This window comes from Talaromyces atroroseus (genome assembly GCF_001907595.1).
Source record: "Talaromyces atroroseus strain IBT 11181 chromosome Unknown scaffold_1, whole genome shotgun sequence".
NCBI lineage: Eukaryota > Fungi > Ascomycota > Eurotiomycetes > Eurotiales > Trichocomaceae > Talaromyces > Talaromyces atroroseus.
The window spans coordinates 2,180,405-2,195,685 of NW_017971433.1; the positions used below are offsets into that span (position 1 = coordinate 2,180,405).

Here is a 15,281-nt window from a genome sequence, read left to right on the forward strand (position 1 = left end):
TTTTGAGATCATCTGATGTTCATAAGATCAGTCTTAATGCATGATGAATATAATACTATTACGGCCAGATTTATCCTGATATAACCCTAAGAGAGGCTTTACCTGGCATCTCGGAGTACACAACTGGCATAGACTTGAGGAGGAAGGATTCTAAATCTAATCCAGCTCATCATCTTCGCCACTGGAATCCTCAAGACCATTCACCTCCATGAATCCCATTTCCTCATCGCCGCTATCGTAACAATCCTCGTCTTTAGGCAACCGGCCGCCGCCATGTTCTGCCGCCGTGAAGAAGAGACTATCTAGATTCCCGCCTTGATCTTCCCCTCTTATGTCTGAAAAGAATGGATGATCGCTGCGAAGCGCTAGGCCTTGACATAGATATCCCATCGGGGTATATGAAATATCCTGTCCCTGCCGGCGAAGAGAGAGCCACTCGCGAAGAAAGTCGACTATGGCTTTTTTGTTGGTGCTGGACGTGGGCCGAGACAACCGCTCGAGCAGGCCCTGGTATTCGGAAAATTCGAAATAGAGTCTTCCGGCTAGTATTCCAATTTCAAATGGCAGCCAGCTTGGTGGAGTCCATCTGGTAGGAAGATTGGGGAGAGAGTAGTAGTCTGCATGGTTGAAATGCAACATCCTTTTTACGACGGGCGCTGCATAGAGAATCATGTGCACCACTGCTGACATGTCGTGGGTTGCTCTGAGACTGGGAATCAGAGCCTCTGCTTCTTCTGGAATGATCACCACCGCTTGTTCCGATTGTCTGCTCCAGAGAAGCCAGTTGACAGGACGCTGTTAAGTCGTAGGCAGTAATATCAGTGAAAAAAATAGTCCAGCAGAAAAAGGAAGGGGGTCAATGATCTAATATTATCACTCACAATGAAGTTGTCGTCACCGCGTGCTTTCTGGACACGAACTGTTCTGACAAACTCTGGCGACACATACAGATGGGGGAGTAGCATGGAAGCGTTGATATTATGCTTCCTCCCCAATCTTGTCGACCTAAGCACAGTAGATGCTTTGATGCAATCTGTTTGCTCTGCCAACGCCCCGGTTTGCACGAACTCGAGGATTGACTTTGACAAACCAGGGAATCTCAATGCTTTCATCTGGCCAGGGCGTTGCAGTTCCCGCTCCTCTTCCATTTCGTATGCAACCTCTCGCTCTTGCTCTACCTCTTCCAGTGCGGATCCCCGTGGAGACCCACGGCCAAGTTCTGTAAGCTGAGAGTCCTGCTTGAGTTGTCGTATGAATGACTCCAATCTATCCCGAGGCTCAACTCCATCTTCACATCCGCCAAGGTCGGGATCGGTGGTCTTTGGGATTACCGGTCCATATAGCTCTCCTAGCGTGTGATGTTCACGAGTCTGCAGAACTTCAAGAAGCTCCTTTTGATGTACAGGATTCCGGAGGATGTCATGGTACTTTTGTGCTCCCTGCATCCGTTTACAGAAATCCATACCTTGCGCAAGATACAACGGTTGCAAGTCCCCGTTTGTGTTACAAGTTTGGACTAGAAGCCATCGGAGGACGTCTGATGAATCTACTGGCAGAGTCCGGTCCTCTCGTTGACGAATATGTGTAATGCTTTGATGAACTTCTGGCGGCGCGACGAATGTTATGGATTGTGTTGTGCCTAGCTGACGCAATCTCATGGCGGCTAAGAAGACAAATCAGTCAGTGTCACCTCCACCAGGCGTTTATAATAGTTTCATGTATAAAAAGGAGTAGATACCTTGTACTGTATGGTCCTTGGTCTGATTCAAGCCCAGTGTCAACGCCCCTCTTGCTAGAGGAGGAAGTTTGAGATCCGTCCCGCGAGTGTGCGCCTCGTCGAGATAGATCAGGCAATTTTCCATGTTGTCCACAAAAGGCGTAGCAATCAGAGGAACAGTCTTGCCTGTTTGATATTGGACCCAAGCCTTCCCATCCTTGTGAAAGTAGACTGCGGCCTGAGCCTTTGTGTCTTCCTCCAACCACGCTTTAACAAGCGCTTGATTGCTCATTTCCAATATAAAAGCACCAGCGTCAATCAAAACCTGAATCCCCTCTTGTCTCAAACGAACGAGAAGGTCCACTTCTGAAAACCGTTTTCGGTTGGAATTGACAGCTTCTATGTATCCTCGATTCCTCGCCTGCAGTAAATACGTGAGAACCTCGGCGTTGGTGTGAGACAATCCGGGGAGGTCGTGTTGTTGGATCGTCAAAGGCAACAGACGACGATTATCATTTGTACCACTAAATCCAGTGGTCAGTCCACTGGTCTTCTTCTTCGGCGGGGACGCTGTTGTCAAATCTCGCATGAGTGGAATATCCCATCCAGATGCCTGCATCTTGATGCTGAACTGTCTCGCGTGAACAGGAAAGACAAATTTGCCCAGAAAGTAGTTGACGACAACCATTTTGCGTCGCAAGTGGCGCCATATTTCCATAATCTGGCCTTCATCGTCAACGTTGATAATGTTCCAATGGCACAATTGCTCCGGTAAAGTCGATGAAGTCTGAGTCCATCTATCATACTCTGTAGCTGGATCGTCTGATCTCAGAATGGCCTGTAGACTTTGACGGAGTTGCTCGGTCGTGATGCCTTGATGGTAAAATGCTAGAATGGTGAAAAGAATAGCTACATCTGGATGGCCCCATTCAGCTTGGTCTGATGGCACCCCTTTCGCATAGAACGGAACAGCCATTGGATCGCGACCAGGATGTAATCCGTATTGCACGTTCCAACGTTTCTTCAGACAAAGAAACAGAATTCCATGAACGAATAAGCCTCGCAAGAGATGGACGCTCTTAAACAACATCGGTTTATCCGCCAGCCATCCGAGCATATTGGTAGCTGTGGCATTGTCAAGTTTTTCTTCGGACATAAAGTTCTTCAACAGCTGTTTTTGCCTGGCAGTGAAATCCTTGGAGGGGAAAATAGCCGTTTGGCTGAAGCAGATTGTGTCCACAAGCCTGTTGGTAAGACTATCTTCAGCATCTTTACGGAGAAAGTAGACAACGGGGAATTCCGTGTACGAGTGTCGGACTAAATCGACACTCTTGGGAAATTCTCGAGCAACGTCTTGTAAATGATGTACGAGGAGATCCAGAACTGTCATAATGAATCCCCATCGATCTGGATGACCGTCCAGCGCAAGCTGGGAGCCGCTGGGGTAGATCAATTGCGTTCTGACTGCCAACGTGAAGTCACATTCGTCAAGAATATCACGGCAGGTTCTCTCCATCCAGCTTCGAATTTTAATCATGTCGATAGCTTCATCGACCCGGGAATCAGACATGCGCTGCAGCCCACTCAGTTTGAACGACAAAATGTGTTCGGGAACCGCCACTATGATCCCAGACTTGGACAGCATATCTTGATGTAGACTGGAATACTTGGAAATTACTTCTCTACTTGTTGGGGTGCGTCTTGAAAACGGGATGTGAGTAATTTCCCTACCCAGAAGCCCTCCAAGACGCGCCTGGAGGATCTGGGCAGTTTGAGACAGCAACGCTTTGGGAACTATTATTCGAGACAGTGTTTTCCCATCGGCAAGGGTGCATGCTATCATCGGTATGATGATCGATGTTTTGCCTTTCCCCATGTTCATCTGCAGAACCGAGTTGGCACCTGAACTGGGCGAAATCATTTCCTTTGCCACGGCGATTTGCTCCTCGCGGATTTGCATGTTTCCATCGATTTCCAATAGTAACCAATCCGGGTAGTGGTATGGGTTCCAATTGACATGGCCCTGGCTGTAGTATTCGTCACGAAGCCTGCCTTGGTCGTCTTTTCCGAATGCTTCTTTGAGCCGTATGAGACGTTGCACATTCCCTATTGCAAGTCCATATGCTACTAATGCCTCTTTCATATGTTGTCCAAACTTGCATTTCGACGTGGACCTGAGTTGGTTCAAAAGTGAAATAGGCATCATGCACGGCCAAAGATTGCTTTGATGTAACCATTGGTAGGAAGAATGGCGACTGACAAGGGAGTTCCTGATGCGAACATATATGCCTTCCGCCGCAATAGTGGCCTGGGTGATAATGCCGTTTAGCCACTTGACGCCGTCTAAGAACTCAACGTCTAGACCTGTTTTCTCGATTGCCGACGCTTTCACCATCTTCAGATCTGCGATGCTGGCCTTGAGATCATGTCCATAACTCGACTGTATGGGACATTCCGAGTTCACAAAGTCGTTTGTAATCATCTCGAGCTCTAGAGTTTCCGGGGCTCGAAGATAGGGTCTTGTAGAGTGAGGAGCTGGAGTTGACGGTGCTGCGTTCTTAAATGCATGCTGATCGACCCAGTTAAGAACATATTGAGTGTCGATTCTCGGGCCCAAGTTACTCATAAGTTCTCCTGCCAGTCGCGGAATAGAGAAAGCAGGCAGGGAGACGTCCAAAAGCTCATAGCCAGGGAAAGCTTTTGGAACTGCATCTCTACCAGCCACAAGGGCGAAGTGTCCATCCAGAACACCTTGCACCTCTCTAATGTGATGATAGAATTGCAAATTCTGAAACAAACGTCCCCATTCGGTTAATACAGCATTCATCGCCGCAGATGCATTGATATATTTTGCAGCGAAATTATCAATAGAAGGTTCTCTACAGGGCCATTGATCAATTAAGAACCAGGCAAATTCTTCGCATTCTTCCATCCGCTGCGCCGATGCCTGTTCTAAAGCAAGCCGACCAGCTCTCTTCTTTGCCTTGCGTTTCACATTCGAGTCTCTGTATATTTCACAGGTTGGCTTCATCAGAGTGACCAAGGTTTCCAGTTGTGGGGCTGCGTCAACCTCCAAGTCGGTGAAAGAAGGATACAGAGGAAACTCGAGTTTCTTGAGGTCTTCCAAAATGAAGAATGAAACGATCGTTCTCAAAACTTGCATGTCGACCGCGCTGCCAAACGCAAGTAACCCCAACTTAAACATGATAGAGTAGGTGTCTTCCGGCTGAGCATGAATGCATAAAGAGATCAAAGGGCCCCATTCATGGAATAGATCTGCAATCAAACTGTCTTCGAGGGTAATTTGAGTGTAGACTTTTGCGTATCCCCCAATGATATGCTGCTCGTTCAGCATGGCAATGAGATCTTGTGTCGTACTGATTACATTAGGCCGATGAATTAGGAGACCCATGATCTCACGAACATTGCACGAGCGTGTCGAGAACGATCTGCCATCTCGGGGAATGTATGGCGTGTCTGCAGGAGGGCACGGCTCAGAACACATTGTATCTGGACGCTCATGAATGGATCTACGCCACATAGCTCGGTGTCGCAGGTGTGGTATCGTAGGATCAGGCGCTTCAACCGTCTCAACGGCTGCCGTTGGAGAAGCTCGTATTTGCGTTTGGAACAAAGACAGATGCTCTGACTTGGCTATGATGGCGTCTATTACTGGCTGAAACGCATCGTTCTGGATGGTTGTTGTGAGGCTAGCGTCCCAGCGAACAGTTTGTTGGGTCTCTTTGTGTGCTGGGTAGTATTCGCGCCGAGGAGCTAGATTTGCTATCGATTTTAGTACTCCCAAATGATTCATGTTTAGAGGAACAACTGGCTGGTATAGCCCGGATTGTAAGGAGGACAATGCTTCCTCTGTCCCGGTACGGCCAGTCAGAGGGTCCGGAATAAAACATGATGTCAAAGCATGCAACAATGCCTTGTGATATAGAAGACGTGGCTCTGCTGGGCTGGAAACTCGACCCAGCACGTTGTCGATTCCATACCTAGCATGGGAGCCATCATTCTCTATATTGATACGGACATGCATTCCGTGCCGTTGGCAGTGAACATTCCCCAAGGGAGTAATGACACTTCGTTGGCTACGATTGAAAACGCTGCGGAGAACAACCATACTCTGCAGTCCGTAAAAAGTCCCTGCATCTTGACAGGGATCTATCTCTGCCGCCAATTGGCGGCATTGTAGAAGATTGCGTCGATTGACATAGAACGTAAGGTCCATGCGCTTCAGTTCTACGGAAAGCTGCTTTCTATCTGGTGGCTGGATGACGGTCAGCATCCAGGGCTCTTCGAAATGGCTAAATGCTTGCGCTATGGATTTGAAAAGCTTGCTATGAGGGTCGACCAGAGCAGCTCGACCCCGACGCCCTGTCCTCTTCAAAATATCAATATGCCAGCTTCCGCCTTGCCAAATTCGAGGATGCCGTCTGATGTGAAGAATGCCAGACTGCAATTCAACCCAGTGAACACAATTCTGGACTAATGGCTCTGGCAAGTCAAAGCTAGAGCCGGCACGAAAGACATTACGAGGGACGAGTTCAAAGGTTGATCCAAATCTTTGAGCTCGTACAATAAGCTGGTTGTTTCGATATCCAAGATAGATATGATTGTCTTCCTTAGTCACTGCTAGTAAGTAGCTCATGCTGGGCACATCGGATGGAAAGGCAACCAAACGCTGGTTACCAAACAGTTCCTTCAGTATCTCCGAGTCTCTGAGGTCAGCGGGCAATTTGCCAATCGGTTGCCCGTTTATTAACAAATGGCCCTCTAGCGAATGGTAATGCACGACTTGAGGCGGAGTATTCCCTGCAGGTTCAATTGATGACATTGTCCACCAGTCATACGGAGATGATAAAAACTGCCAATCGGAGTACACTCGCGGGATATTGCCTGGGTTTGGCCACACTGCATCAATAGCAGCGCCGAGTGTTGCAAAATGACTGAGGACTGAGCTTCGAACAATGTTCCGTAGACCGACTGCCATCTTGATATCACGAATCAACATGTTACGGGTTGCAGTTGAAAATTTACTTATGTCAACAACCAAGGCTTCCTGCATGGCGAGCGTCGCTTCCACAAAGCACTGCAAAGCCTGTGCATCCCATTGTGATGTTCGACAGAAATCAACGGAATATGTGCGACGACACAATAAAGCTGACAAGAAACAATAACGTGCGGCCTTTTCTGAGATATCCAATTCCTGCGCATTCCGCATCTCGTCCCGTAGTGAGGATATCCATCTGTAAGTAATATGCCGAATTTTCAATAGCAATTTATGCGCGCGTGGCGATGCCTCTGTACAGCAGAGGTTCCGGAGTTGGAGGGTCAATGCAAGCATGGTTTCCATGTAATGGCTCTCCCTCCAGTTCTCAGAAATAAGGTCAACATGATGCTCTATCTGATCGATTAGCTGGTTACAGAACAGGTCGTCTTTGAATACAACATGCACAGCCCGATATACATCAGTGTCTAGTCCAGGGCCCGCCTGGTGAGCAAGCAGACGGAAAAGATAAGTGGTGTCTAGCAAGCTCAAGTTGATATTGGAAGAACCCAGTTCAGCAAGAATCGACAACCACCGGCGATGCCGTCCCCCGACAAGATTCTTGCTAGCGACAAACTCGTGAACAGTCAATGTCGAAGGGCACTCAGTAATGCTGGCTATAGTTTCATATGAGGAAGGCCCCGGCTTATCAGACTCAAAGGCAGCACTTGAGTAAAGCGCAGAGAATGGGAGGTGCGGTGGCAGCTGCAAAGCAAAATGATGAGCCAAGGTCAGCTCTCGGGGAAAATCTCTCAGCCATATTTCTCTTGTCGAATCGTAATATGAGAAATTCAAGCTGAATGGAAGCATGATATTCTTAGCCCTCGCTGGCAGTCTCTTCCACCTGTAATGAGTGACCAGGTAGGACTTGGTGGAAGATGCCAAGGTGATGCCGCCTTTATCTCGGTGGCGATTGTACGGTTCTAATGGAGTATATTCGTGCAGTAATTTCTCTGGCTTTGCTGAATTTGATGGGCCCAAATTCCCACAGAGCATGACGATGATATTCCATGTGGTGTTTCGGTATGCAGAAAGCGTCTCTGGCATTCCTAATTCAAGCAGTATAGCTCTCTTCTGCGCTGAACGCCAGTCGAATGGAAGATAGTCCTCGTGGACCTTAATCTTCAAACGATATCGGCGATGAGCGGCGCGGCAGTGTTCGCATCCTCGAACATCATGGGTTCCATCTGGATACCGTCGCTGAGTACATGAAGTAGCAGCCTTTCTCTCAGTCAGATCTTGAAAACTGCGGTTGACTCGATCGAGTTCGGCCTGCTTTGCTTCTCGCGCTTTGAGAGATGCCGTCTGTATCTTTTCTTCAAGTTGAAGCATAAACGCTCCTGGACCATTGTCAAAATACCGATCAGCGAGGCTACCGGGTGTTCCAGGATCGCTGAATATGGTTGTTTTTGCTTCTGCGTCTTGCACGCGCTGCAGAAGGTAAGTTTGGACTTTCTGAAGACGCTCAAAGTCTTTGAGACTTGTGAGAAGTATTACGTCGAGCATCTCAGCTTCAAAGTATGGATGGAGTGCTTTCAAGCTCGGGTGGGCGATTACCGCACATTTATCCATATGAACCCACATCTCAAACAGACACAAGATAAAGACACTCATCTGCTCAGGATTCTCCTGGTAAGCATCTCCAACAGCGTCGAAGTACGCGTTGATCTCATTGGCCATCGTGATACAGCGTATCTCGCACAGACTTTGTTCAGCTGGCAGCCGTCGTGCGTCAAATTCAATAGAAAGCTCATTTTGGGCGAGGGAGGAATATCTCATAGCCAGGGAAGAAAATTGCTCGGTTGTGGCTTTTGTCGTATTGGGATTCGTTATTGCTGCATTATTACCCTTGTATCCATTGTAAGAAGGCTTGCTTCCATCGTTCAATACATCTCGTAGGTATGAATAGCTATTTGGCAATCTAAGACGCAAATCCGTGTCGTTTGCCCACCGAGGAAGTTTCGAGATTTGGCGCTGGGACGTCTTTTTGAATGATTCCCATGCTACCATTGAATGATTGGTAGCAATCTCTATGGACTTCTGACAAGTCCGCAGCATAGATGTAGGGAAACATTGACTAGAGCCTGTAGACCCTTCAATTTTGCCATGTTCGAACTCGAGTTTTGCCAGACGGCGACACAACTTTGCCTTGAGGAAGTTCAATTCCTCCGGTTGCAGTTCATGAACCGAGCTTTTCAGAAGATTCGCTAGAAAAACACAAATAAGTGACTTGTACTGCAAGCGTCCGCGCTCTACACCGAGATAAAAGTAAAGCAAGCGCTGAATACAAACCCTCAGCGCCAGCCAAAAGGGACTTCGACGCCAAGGAAGCTCGGCATCATCCCAACAGACGTCATCTTTGATACGCTTGCGGAGTCGTGGTGGATTTATGCTATTTCCGTTCGCTTCCAAGACAGTCATCAAGAATTGGGTGATAATCGCTGGGTCAACTGTATCACGTAGTTCTGAAATCATAAGCCCCGTCTTTTTTGTCTTGGGGATAAACTCGTCTATCGTCTCAATGCTGGCTTTCTCAATGAATGCCGAGAAGCTATCCTGGAATACCGCGTTCTCGAAATCCTGCACGGCGAGAGAGACTGCCACGCCTGGAAAATCCCACTGCAACGCACCTGTGGCTGCTAGGGCCTGTTCCGCAGTTGGAGACGTCTCAAACGCTTCGAATACAACGTCGGGGTCATTCCTGCTCTTGATTCAGTCATGGCTACTGCCTGATCTTCGAGAATCAAGGGAACACGGACACGGGCAACTAACTAACTTACTTCATTTTGCGTATCAACACCGCGCAGTTTTGGGGCTCGATGTACAATATAATACTCGCTTCAATCTTGAAATCTCCAAGAGCGTCCAGTAAGTCGGCCTTGTTGATGAACCCATTGGCGATCAGTATCATGCAAGATCGCAATGATGCCTCTATCAACTGCCAGGCCTGTAGAACCTCGGGTTCACATTCTTGCTTGAGAGTGCCGATTTCGTCCAGCAATCTCGCTACCAGTTCTTTTTGCACGCTCTGAGTTTCCTCGTCGGTGTCACGACACCCTGGAAGCTTAGGCGGAAAGGCGACATGGTTGAAAATAAGCCGTATGGTAGATGATTTGGCAGACATGTAGGAAATCGGAACTTGAAGCTGTGATATATGTGATTGTGTACATATAATTTTTGTCGGGGCGGGGGAGAGGAAGGATTATTTCGTTTATTTTCTCTTTTCTTTCCTTTTTTGACAAGACAAGGCTGACAGACAAAGGCAGCCTAAAGCAGCCCAAGTCACTAATCATCACGCTACGACCCCTCAATCCTCCGTTTTGCTTGATACGCGTGCCTTTGGTGCGACTTTAAATGCTTTAATTGGAGGCCTTCTCATGCGCATGCTTTATCTGGCTGAAGTGTCATCGCCATGCATGATGCATGATGAAGTATCTCGCTCTATCTTACGCAAGCTTGCAAGGTATGAGTAGCTATGTAGAGGAGTCGAGAACAAATGACTAAATCCTAGTTTCTTCACTGAGTGAGACAATTAATGGAGGGTTCTGAGGTTGTTCAGCGCGTACAAATCAAGACCAGTTGGTGCGCAAACTCGGGATTGACTAGATGAAGTAAAGACCATAGATATCAGTACATAACTACGTGCTCTATGTACAACAGATGCCAAAGAAGCCATGTTCTTCTGCGAAACGTCCATCATTTTCCTTCAGACAAAGTGATAGGTATTGGTGGGACAAAATTTTCTAGGTGTAGACCTTCAATACTATCACTCAACTCGCCAAAGAGTCGTGCAAATGAAGAGCCTAAACAGCTGTGGTAGTATCGCGATCTCTCACCTACTACCCACTGTGGTGATCTGAATCCTGAAACCTTCTGCACAAGTTGTTTGTAACTTACTCCCGGGAAAGGGGTCACCGGCCTTGGTGAGAGCAGATCATTTGACTGCATTTGTTTTGTGAGAGCTCCATACATGATTGAGCGGCACTCATAGCTGCACCCTCGACTGTCATTTAGGAGATCAGTCAGTGTTTGGTGAAGTTTGTCTATCAACTTGGCTATAGCCTCTTCTCGACACTTATTCATCGCCGCTGCAGTTCCATTAGATACAAGACGTTCTTGAAGGCCATTATCTATCCCTTACCTATCACTTGATCGGGGATTGGAAGCCCAAAGTTGCTGATCCAACCACTACTGCTGCATGACATAACAATCGATGTTGTCTCCCGGAATCGGGCAGAGAGCCGGAACACCTTGCATATAAATAGCCACGAAATACTATCTCGAGAATACGCTTTGGAAAGCTCTTTCTCCAGTGCGGCTATCCATAAAGTCGTCCAAATGTACACAGCCTCCGCACATTCATAGTAGTCGACTAGCAGAGCAATATTAGCAACCACATCAAGGCTCAGCTTCTGCGGTATTTGGTACTGTTGTCCGTGAATAGCACGAAGGAGAATCAGGAGCGCTTCGAGATCCCAGCTCTCTGCAATAACTTCTACTGAGCCTGTTTGGAGATACGTGATGCCTTCTTTGAAATGACTCGTCAGCAATTTTTTGAATACTGGGGACGCGAGTGTTAAATGCTTGGCGGAGACTTGGATCCTGAAGCACTTCTTGTCCGGTGATTTAGGAAGGGGGCCAGTCTCGTCAGGCTGTTCGATAGGCTCTTCAGCAGAGGTCTTTTCGGTGGGATCAGGTTCGTCAGCAGCAACGTCTTCTTGCGCGTCGACAGGCTCTTCAGTTGGCGACGACGTCTCTTCGTCATACTTAGTAACAGTATGAGGGGACCCATTCGCAACGACATCCTCCTCAGTTGTCTCTGCGAATGAAGAATTTGCATTCTGTAATACTATTATTACCTCGCCATCAGGGTCGATAACGTGAGTCGGCGAGTCCATGCTGGTTACTTGATGCGGTTCTCAGCGCTAGAAGCGTTTGTTGATAAGAGAGAGAGAGGGAGAGAGAAAAGAAGAATAAAGCAAAAGAAGAGCTTTGGATGCGGGATGATAATTGAGGATAGCGTTGATGCGAGGAGCATGCATTATTTGCCTACGTTGAGGACGTGGTGGCCTTTGATTGGCGTCGATATCGACATTCTCGCATAACTACCCAGACATGGGTGGTTGCATTCAGATGCAGGATGTATAGCATTGACTGGCTCACCGTATAAGATGCTAGTGCACTTTTGATTTAGCACGCAGGCCCATGCAGGTAATTGACTAGTGCTTCTAGCACGTAGATAAGGAGTCTTCCAGCACCTAGGTAATACACGAGGAACACAATTTTCTATACATAGAGTTATAAAATGTCCAATTTGACTTGGTTATATATACAACCTCAAGTTCAGGTGGGTCTTTGACAAAGCTGCTGCTCTACATTTACAAAGCTTCAAACTGCTTCGCAATCTCCAAAAGCATCTCAGCCAACTTCTCCGGCGCCGCGAGCTGAGCGCTGTGGCCCGTCTCAATGTCCCTGGTAATCCACTCCTGCCCACTAGCCTGCAGCATCATGCTCTGCGCCTGGTAGGGCACAGCAGCATCATTGACAGTCTTGATATACGCAATACGGCCCTTGAAAGCCTCCGTGTTCCAACTAGCTGCTGGACAGGGACTAGTGAATGAAGTCATGCCCTGGCTCATGGACGACATTGCCGACGCATCTGCGAGTTCCGAGGGCAGATCATTGAAGAGCGGTGGTCGTGGATCGTCGCATTTCAGCAGATTCGCCTCTTCCTGAACATCTTGGTTTAGATACCAGAGTTATACTGGATAGGGAGTAGGAGAGTCAAGTCTTACATCAGGCCGGATATGAGGCGGTAAATGCCCGCCAAAATTCGCAACGAGATCCTTCCCATCGCCGCCTGGCGTGACCACAGCTGCAATAAAGATCTGGCCCAGCACCGAGGTCGTTTTCCCCTCTGCCACGCGATCGGTTTTCCCCAAGCCGCGAGCTGCAGCACTGGCCGGAATGCCGCTGTACGAGTGGCTGATGAGGATTACGTCGTGCTTCTCAACATCGAGGATGGGTAGAAGCAGTCGGTTACGCACATAATCTGTGTCGTCTTGTACGGTGACGGGCCCCGTGGCGCCGACGCTGGGGAGTAGTGCGGTGAAGGCACCGTAGCCTTTGGTTTGCAGGATATGTAGAAGGTAGCCATATGCTGCAGGAGATTGAGATGCACCGGGCACGAGCACGAAGATAGGAGCCATTTTCTTTTTGATGTTGTTGGAGATTTTCTGGTTCTCGGTTGTGGGAATTATTTCCTGGTTTATATAGGTTGAGTTTGTTCAGCTGAGGCTGGGTTACATTTCAACCATAATATTTTTAAATAAGCTGACAGCTCTTTAAGCAACCCTATATAGTGGATAGAGGTCGCTGATTGGCCCAAAGCAAAAAAAAAAGGTGAAAACCAACATGCTTACATCTACTCAGCTTACGTGTTGCCGGTTGGTGGTACTACGTCTCCATAGGCTTAACTTTATTGATTTTGGTGGAACCTTCCAAAGATTGAGCCGTTCTATATAAAGATATCTCTATATCATACAGTCCACCAACTTCCAAGTCTAAATATACCTAGATATGTTGGTGAGATGAATAAGGTCCCTCACCAGTTCTTTCAATGTTTTTCAGTGGACCGATGATTCCCGAGCGATGATTGATGCTGCCTCTTCCAAAACGCCTCGATCTCCTGGACATAGCCAGTACCTTCTAGTGGCAATTCCCAGTCTCCTCGATGCGCTTCTGCTATGTCGAGATAAGGGCCCAGCGTGTCCTCCAAACTCGCACGTGGCGTCCCCGGAAAATGCACAAGAAGATCCCCTCGATGTACCTGAAGATGCTCCGGTGATCTGGGATTGAGCCCTTTTCCATCGGGCAGCCCCATATACGCATTGAACCAACGCAGTGGGCAGTACACGACCGACCTAGAGAAGTAATGATTTGTTTCTAGTATGTTGCTCAAGGCGGACTGGTCTTGCCAAAAGAGCTCGACGTCTGGGTTCACGATTGGATACGCGATTGCGGCAGACAGCAGTTCAACGGACCAGGGATGCACGCGGATCGGAAACACGCCGTTGTTCATGCCATTCCAGTCTTTTGTGAGTAGCATGTGGACATCTGAGGCCTCGGGCGGCGGTAAGAATGTCTCTAGCGGTAGATTGGGGTTCATGAGTACTGTGTCCGCATCGGTCCAGCTGTTGGAATCAGTATTGCATTGCAAGAACGACTTTTTTTTTCTTCTCTGGTAAAATGGAAACTCACAATAGCCATTGTAGTCGTCGCTCCGGCGGCTTCTCTAATTCTTGTAGTAGTACGGAGAGTAGAATGGCGTATTTATTCCAGAAACCATCGAGAATGGGTCTTCGCAGGATAAAATGAGGGTATCCAAAGCGATGACTATGTACTTTGTGCGTATTCACAGCCCGCTCGTAGATCGTGTTGTTGCCGTATATCATTGTCACTTTGCCGATTTTTGGAGGCGTGTGGTGCGTCCCTAGTCCGGTGATATTCGCTATGAACTGCCATCAGCCAAAGGGTTTTGGTGCATGTATATATATATATACATATGAAGAAAAGACATACGATAGCACAAGAAGAGGTTGCAAAGCCAGTAAATTCCAGCCAAGGAAAAGCCCAAACGCAGAAACGTCCCAGACTTGGAACATAAGCGATTATCTGCGTATGCTGCCATGATGAATGAACGCTTTGTAGAGATTTATGAAACAGTGTCAAGCCCTATTCTTTGAGCGACAAGATCAGGGACTTTTAAGGCGAAAACCACAACCACCAACTTGGGGGGCTATCAAGCTAGCCGGAACTACGGAGCAATTGACTCATTTCTTTGTACCTAATCAAAGGCTCGCTTCACCGAGAACATGGGATGAATTACGCTCGTTGGCCTATTGCATCTTCAGGGTCTGAATGATTGACGTTTCAAGATATGCGACTGACTACTCTGTAGTTATTATTAGGGCTCAAGCGTTGCTTTTTTTTTTTTTGCCTCATATAACGCGCGCCCGGAAGTCATTGACCCTCTTGTACGTTGTAGATGGCTTCTACTAGGCTGCAGGAATCACGAAGCAACCCTAACCAATCCGTCCAGCAATAGGCCACAATTATGGCTTATGGTGATACACCGAGCAAGCGCCGTATTGATCAAAAGTACCTAGTCTTGTTCTTTATATAGATGGTCACATTGCTGCAGTATACAATAGCCCGTCACCGAGCTATTCTACACTTGCCATGGGTCTATCTAAAAATATTTACATCTACAGTAGTCCGTTTTCTTCTCATGATGATTCGCCCTGGTAAGTGAGAAACAATGCAGATGCCCCCGTCTTATTGGCTGCCAAGTGCAAGCCTCCCTAAGACTTAGCGCTAGCCCAAGCCAATAATCGCTGAGATGTTGCTTTTCCCACCTCCCTCTCCGAACGACATCCGGCCGACGGCTCTGTGAATTCTATCGTGTATTTACTGGATAAAGCCGAAATAAAATAGCAGTGAGTGAAA

The 15,281-nt window shown here is 47.7% G+C and overlaps 4 protein-coding genes across 4 annotated transcripts; all 4 read right to left on the bottom strand.

The window, feature by feature from the left end:
• Nucleotides 1-156: 156 nt before the first annotated feature.
• On the bottom strand, nucleotides 157-9,897 carry UA08_01840 (hypothetical protein; the record flags this gene model as incomplete). Its single annotated transcript, XM_020261549.1, has 4 exons — nucleotides 157-795; nucleotides 882-1,663; nucleotides 1,739-9,474; nucleotides 9,554-9,897. The coding sequence occupies 4 exons, from the start codon at nucleotides 9,895-9,897 to the stop codon at nucleotides 157-159; spliced, it is 9,501 nt and encodes a 3,166-aa protein (XP_020123367.1).
• Nucleotides 9,898-10,469: 572 nt separating this feature from the next.
• On the bottom strand, nucleotides 10,470-11,671 carry UA08_01841 (hypothetical protein; the record flags this gene model as incomplete). Its single annotated transcript, XM_020261550.1, has 2 exons — nucleotides 10,470-10,861; nucleotides 10,915-11,671. The coding sequence occupies 2 exons, from the start codon at nucleotides 11,669-11,671 to the stop codon at nucleotides 10,470-10,472; spliced, it is 1,149 nt and encodes a 382-aa protein (XP_020123368.1).
• Nucleotides 11,672-12,151: 480 nt separating this feature from the next.
• UA08_01842 (hypothetical protein) lies at nucleotides 12,152-12,982 on the bottom strand (the record flags this gene model as incomplete). Its single annotated transcript, XM_020261551.1, has 2 exons — nucleotides 12,152-12,505; nucleotides 12,569-12,982. 2 exons carry the CDS (start codon nucleotides 12,980-12,982, stop codon nucleotides 12,152-12,154), a joined length of 768 nt encoding a protein of 255 aa, XP_020123365.1.
• A 407-nt stretch (nucleotides 12,983-13,389) lies between these two features.
• Nucleotides 13,390-14,463, bottom strand: UA08_01843 (hypothetical protein; the record flags this gene model as incomplete). Its single annotated transcript, XM_020261552.1, has 3 exons — nucleotides 13,390-13,966; nucleotides 14,034-14,283; nucleotides 14,355-14,463. 3 exons carry the CDS (start codon nucleotides 14,461-14,463, stop codon nucleotides 13,390-13,392), a joined length of 936 nt encoding a protein of 311 aa, XP_020123366.1.
• Between the last annotated feature and the right edge of the window lie 818 nt (nucleotides 14,464-15,281).